Here is a 6,675-nt window from a genome sequence, read left to right as displayed (position 1 = left end):
TCGCACCAGTTTATTCAATGATTACCTCCACGTACCAAGTACGCTAGTAATTTCCAATATAATTTTCTTTTGAAACAAGCAATATGCTTAAATGCCACTTGGTGAGAAGTTATGAAATAAGCGCTGCAATTATTCTGTCTGGCAATGAAGGTTAATGCTACCGGATCAGCCCGGTACAAAAGACACTTCACTTGACAAGGTTATGCCCTACCACGTTGTAAACAAGATGAACATAATTTTTTAAAAAAAGCTTAATTTCACTCCAAAATATGGAAGGTTTTGTATAAAAAACCCTGCTATCAATAAATATAAAGTTTAATGAATAAAAATAATTGTCTTTAAATTTAATGATATAATTTATAAAATTACAAGGTGAAAGCGCCGCTGAAGGGTGATGCGTAGGCGTTGGGGTATGCAGCGGCGTAGGCGTCAGCTGAGGCAGAGGCAGAAGGCTGGGCACCAGGATAGGCACTGGGGAAGGGGCCAGCTGCAGGTAGGGGCTGAGCTGCAGGGTGAGCAGCAGCGTATGGGTCAGGGTTGGGTGAAGCGAATGGATGAGCTTCAGGGTTGGCGGCAGGGTGAGCGTAAGGTGACGGTTGAGGGTTGGCTGAGGGTTGAGCGTAAGCAGTCGGGTATGCAGCGGGTGCTGGGTTTGCTGATGGGTAAGCAGCTGGGTGAGCCTCGGGGTTAGGGTAAGCTGAAGGATACGCATGTGGCTCAGGGTTGGCCACAGGCATGGGCTGTGCGTATGGGTATGGGTGAGCATCGGGGTTAGCTGAGGCATAAGGATGAGCTTCAGGGTTGGCTGCAGGCATGGGCTGAGCGTAAGGGAACGCATGAGGCTCAGGATTGGCAGATGGCAAAGGCTGAGCAAACGGATAAGGATGGGCATCTGGGTTAGCAACTGGCATGGGTTGTGCTGAAGGGTATGGGTGAGCGTCTGGGTTGGCAGCTGGGTGCGGGTAAGCCTCAGCGTGAGCACTCGGGTTGGGTCCTTGGTGGGATGGGGCAGGACCAGCGTGAGGACCTGACTGGTGCTCCTGGTAGGCTAGAGGGTGGGCTGCGGGGCTGGGCCCTGAAGGTCCAGATGGTCCAGAAGGTCCGGAAGGTCCAGCATGAGGATTGGGATGAGGCTTGGTCTTGTGGCCTGGACGAGGCTTGGGGTGAGGTCTGGCGTCACCGAAAGGAGAAGGCTTGGCTTCAGGCTTAGCTTCTGGTTCCGGCTCAGCTTCAGGCTCTGCCTCAGGCTCTGGTTCAGGTTCTGGCTTAGCTTCAGGTTCTGGCTTAGCTTCAGGTTCTGGTTCTGGTTTGGCCTCAGGTTCGGGTTCAGGGGCTGGCATGGGCTCAGGTTCGGGTTCTGGTTTAGCCTCGGGTTCAGGCTCAGGTGCTGGCATAGGCTCTGGTTCGGGCTCAGGGAAGGGCAGAGCAGCAGGGAGTGGCAGAGCCTCTGGGTATGCATCTGGGTCTGCTTCTGGGTTTGGCTCTGGGTAGGCATCTGCTGATGGTCCGCTCTTTAGAAGGCCAAAGGAGATGGGCCCAGACAGCGCAGCAGCACCGGGGTTTCCAAAGCTGAAAGATGGGCTTGGAGCCGGAGCTGACAGTGCTGTCTGACACAGCAGAAATATTCCTGAAAAATAAGCTTTATTTTAGGAAATTCTCATAACCAACAAATAACATCCATAAACATGGTTCATTTTCTGTTTACTTTTAAATTCAAAAGGTTTGGGAAGAATCATCTTCCCAAACCTCTAAAGAGAACAAAATAACAGGGTAGTTAAGTAATTCAAGTGCTCATGTACCACAAGTGGTTGATGGTCTGTTTGATGAAAAGTAAAAAATTTTGAAGCATTTATTGGAGATTTATAAGAGAACCCAAACAATACAATGAATTCACTAATTGCACTTAATTAAACCAGTACCTTGTCCATTCTACAATTCTGTTTACATTTTTATATACAATGACAGGGGTAAGGCACCCCACATGCACCACAGCATGGAAGGGCCTCAAGCTGAACAAAAAAAATTGTAACATGTTTCAATTCGGTGAGTTTTTAGCAAATACGCCTATGTGTACATCTCCTTTTTTATTTCTGTAAGAACTGTATTCACAGTGTTTATGAAATTTTAGTTTTGATCTGAAAAGTTAGTTTTTGTGAACGTTATTGCTAGTTGACAAATTGCTACCGCTGCCTATGGACAAAGCTGTAAAATTTATTCCAATTTCAACTTTTCTGATTATGTTCTATTATAAACAATGGTATTGGATATTTTTTTCACACACTTTGAATGTTTATTGAAATATTATTGAAAAATAATTATTGAACCCAGTCTTCAGTGCTTCTGTGACATCTCACGGAAACACCTACTGTCAATTATCAATTACCAATGATTGAAATGGGGACGCCACCTAGGTGCTTATTTTAAACCAAATATGAGTGGACGATGAGTGTAGAATGGTGTGTGTGATGACCTGTATAGCTTTGTTACTGACTAAGATCAGCGGTTTCATCAGTCAGGATTATTTATTCAAAGCCCAATGATCAGGAACAGCTGGGCCCAGTTCCGAACCATCAAAAAGCTACTGACTTTTCTCACGAATGAACCGGTAACCTTTTGATTACTAGGCGGGCACTATAACCACTCAGCTACCCAGCCAGTTTAAGATCCTCTGTCCCAAAAGAGATAAGGATTCTGAAGAAAAAAATAAAGTACAGTAAATTATGTGCAATTCAGCCTTGCAGTCTAAAAACATTGTGTACTGTCACTAAACCCTACGGACAGGAGCTCCCCATACTCCTTTACCAATCAGGTGGCTACCGAGTTCCGAGTTCTACTGAACATCTCTGAAGAAAAACGATTTGTCAATTGTTTAGGTAAAACTGGAAGTTGAGTGGTGAGAGGGGGGGGGGCAGCTCCAGGTTGTAATGTCTCGTTACAGTACTTATTACATTTAGAATGCAACGTCCAGTTTCCTGTTACATTTTTATAATGCTGTCATATAATGTGTCATGTCTCACAAATTATGTTAACAGGAAAATAATAACATTGGGGGTTTGCTCAGACTTGAGACACCCTATAACATTGTTAATTTAGATGTAGTTAAACATGTTCAATTATCTTTAGGCTTCCGATGATCAATATTTTTGTAAAGAACTTGTAAACATTTTTATGTCAGTTTGAAAATACCTATTTGTAAAAAACCATGGATATGTACGCAATGTCCACAACTTTACTTATGAAACTTGTTTAGAGGCTTAGGATGTTGATAGTTCTGAGACAAACTGAAAGTTAAATTGATGAAATAGTTGTATTATATCTAAAAACGTTTTAATTTATTGCTTTATTAAACATCATGAAACATGAGCGCTTCGCTCAACTAGACTATGCTATGAAAGAAAAACAATCCTAGTATATTTGATTGATAGTTTACGTTTTTACTTTACTGTGTATATGGGCAATTTTATTAACAATCAAAAGTAAACGTTATATAACGAGCCTAAGGTGTGCAACTCCTTATATGCCTATTTTCATTTTATGATTCAAATCTATGTCGGTGGAAGAGGGGGGGGGGGGGGGCGCAACTACTCAGGCCCATAGCACATCACACACTAACTGTGGGCCTGGCTGAAGACAATATATTGTAGCTGAATGGTTTAAGTTACCTGGGTTCGTCAAGTGATCCTTCTTCAGTATTGTCAATAGGTCATCTAACCATCCAGTGGCAGTCATGACTCATCTTCCGGCGTCGCCACACGTGTCCCCCGTGATTAATTACACTGGCCAGTTTTTACTATATTATATTAGTTTTTTGTGTTTTTCGTGTTCGTGTATGTGTTTTATGTGTATCGACGAATCTAACCAAATTGGTTAGATGACCTATTGACGTTTTTGTGAACCTGAAGATGGACTTATTTTCAAGTCCGAAACTATAGTAGTGTAATACTGAAGAAGGATCACTTGTCGAAGCCAGGTAACTTAAACCATTCAGCTTAAATTTAGTGATCCAGAGGCTACCTCACCATGAAATATATTGTAATCTGAGTTCTGTCCAGTTAATGCAGAGCGTGTGTTATTGGTTAGTATTTGTATCTTGTTATTTCAGTTAGTTCAGTCAAATAAAACAATCTAATTCAAAACAATAACTCTTTCTCTAGTTTTATGTTTTTAACATAACATATGCATGTATAAAGTACTTTAGTTAAGCTTTCAAAATATATCATCCTTATGGTTGGAAACACAAATCATATTTAAATACTACAATAATTATATATCAGAGTAAACACGCCTCTTGTAAATAGTTTTGAGTTTTTTAAACAATTCCCAATTAGACTTGTTATAAACGTGTACAAATTTATGTAATTGAGCACGCAATCACGCACACTTAACTTCTCAGTGGCTTTTATCATAATGTAAATAAAGTAGCTGATGAAGTCTCAGGCTAGGTAAAGATCGTATATCTTTAGGTGTTGATAGAGTAGGTCTCTTCAACACTATTTGAAGAATGTTTGAAATGAATTTTGATTACAAACAAGGTTATAAAAAACATTTACTTTTCTCTTAATTTTTATCTGAACCCAATTTAGCTGTATTAATTTTAAAAAGAAACCCATAAATCAAATTTTACTTAAAATTTTAAACAAAAACATTTTTTAATTAAAAATTTGATGATTTTTGCATTTTGAATAATACAATAAAATAAATATTTACTAGTGTGGGACATGTTGCTCGAAATCGAGCAATTACAAAGAAGTAAAGTAGTTATTTAAAAACAAATGTAAATTAAAGTAGGAAATATTTAATTTCAACAAAATCATTAAAATGTACCCAATGCGTATTGTTGAATTGAAATAGTATATTTCATTACTAGGACCGAAAGTGGCATTTTCCGTTGCTCGCCCAAGTTTTTGTGTGAGGCGAAGCCGAACACAGGGAACCCCAATTTCACGTACGAGGCGAAGCCGAGGGCAGGAATAATGGAGCTAGTGCCGGATAATAACTTTTGGTACGAGTTATGAACGATATTTTTCATCACGACGCAAAAATACACAAACACAGAATAGCAGACCTCAGTAATATTTAAAACAATTTGATTGAACCTCAAAATAAAATAAAATCTTCTAACAAGAAACCTACGTATATTTCTCAATAAATTTTGTTTAAACATCAAAATAAATGAATAAAACAACTTTTAAAAATACATACAGCTGATTCAAATTATTAAATTAAACCGTAACAAAACAATAGCGCACGTAGTGAATAAATGGAGAACTAATTGAGAGCAAGGGAAAGTAAATTTAGAGCGAGGGAAAATCAGCTGATCGATTTTCCCTCGCCCTAGATTAGACCTTTGGAAACAACTACTTTCATTGATGTCAGCTGTTATCGAAAATAGTTACTTTCGTGATGAAAAATAAATTACAGCAATTAAATGATACAGCTGATCAAAATGTAAACAATTATGTTCTTCATAAGGAAAACATGGGAACTTTCAAAGCTACTGGGGCAGAGCCCAAAGGACTATTTAAAAAATGTAAGGCCAGTTTGCAAATCTACGCGACACGCTCTTTCCAATGAGACGTCAATGGATAAAATCGGTTAAGAAATGGCGGAGGAGTTCAACCGGCAAAGTTTCATGTAGCGTATTAACTATATAGATTTATGTTTGAAATTTCTTGAAAAACTGTCTAATTGATATGTTATAGTAATTAAATTTTATACATACATAAAAAATCTTGTAATGGAACAATCTAACTACAGTAGTTTGAAATTTAAATTATGCTTCAATATCATATTTTAACTACCCAGTAATATTTTTATAATAATCCTTTTCAATGAGAATAAATAAAATTGAAATTGCCATAAAAGTTTAATTATTATTTTATACAGGGTTGGTGAAAATTCATGGAACAGTTAAATATTAAAAAAAAAATAATGACAGAGCTCCAAAACTTGGTACAAACAAAGTCATAAAGACATTTAAAAACGTTATTCAGGGATACGAAATAACTATGGGGACCAACTACTAAGGGGGGAAAATCTTAAATGTTTTTGTTGATACCAACAACTAAATGGGGTGCATTGAATCAGCAGGAATAAGGAGATATGAATACAAATTGCACGTCTGGGATTTTATATTCATCAGTGACGTTGGCATTCATTCTTGATAAACATTTTGTTATCACATTGAGTTCTCCTGTCAATGGAATCTATTTGTTACAAAAACATGATCTTCTATCTTTTACTATAATCAAGATAATCATCCAAAAATATTAACCTAGGTCTAAAGTAGGACACTCACCAAATGCCACTAGTGGCACCATTTTCCCCATCTTCAATTCTACTGCAAACTGTATATTTTACCACTTGCAGTCTGACTTATAGACTTTATCAATGAGTGTGTTTGTCTATATCATAAAGATGGCAGACAGATAATTTGTTAATGTATTCCCTACATAACTAAAATGTGTTTATAAATAAAATTGGTGTTAACATTTGTTATTTTTTTATTAAAATATTTTGTTTATAAATTGTTTGCGAATATTAAAGTTTAAAAAAAAAAATACTTGATCAAAACTTCAATTTTATTCTCTTAAAATTTGTGTTGTGATTGAACAAAAATATGAGGTTTTGAATGTTTTAAATAATAGTGTGATTAAATTAAACTAGATAATTTAG

At 37.6% G+C, this 6,675-nt stretch overlaps 1 protein-coding gene across 1 annotated transcript; it reads right to left on the bottom strand.

The window, feature by feature from the left end:
- Positions 1–297: 297 nt before the first annotated feature.
- LOC129003177 (basic proline-rich protein-like) lies at positions 298–6,386 on the bottom strand. Its single transcript, XM_054431447.1, has 2 exons — positions 6,299–6,386; positions 298–1,627 (listed from the first exon to the last, which is right to left on the bottom strand). The coding sequence occupies exons 1-2, from the start codon at positions 6,327–6,329 to the stop codon at positions 366–368; spliced, it is 1,293 nt and encodes a 430-aa protein (XP_054287422.1). The 5' UTR covers positions 6,330–6,386; the 3' UTR covers positions 298–365.
- Between the last annotated feature and the right edge of the window lie 289 nt (positions 6,387–6,675).

This window comes from Macrosteles quadrilineatus, unplaced genomic scaffold, assembly GCF_028750875.1.
Source record: "Macrosteles quadrilineatus isolate MER2022 unplaced genomic scaffold, UCM_ALF_1.0 Scaffold_9__3_contigs__length_116548681, whole genome shotgun sequence".
Taxonomy (NCBI): Eukaryota; Metazoa; Arthropoda; class Insecta; order Hemiptera; family Cicadellidae; genus Macrosteles; species Macrosteles quadrilineatus.
This window is presented reverse-complemented; position numbering and strand designations above follow the sequence as displayed.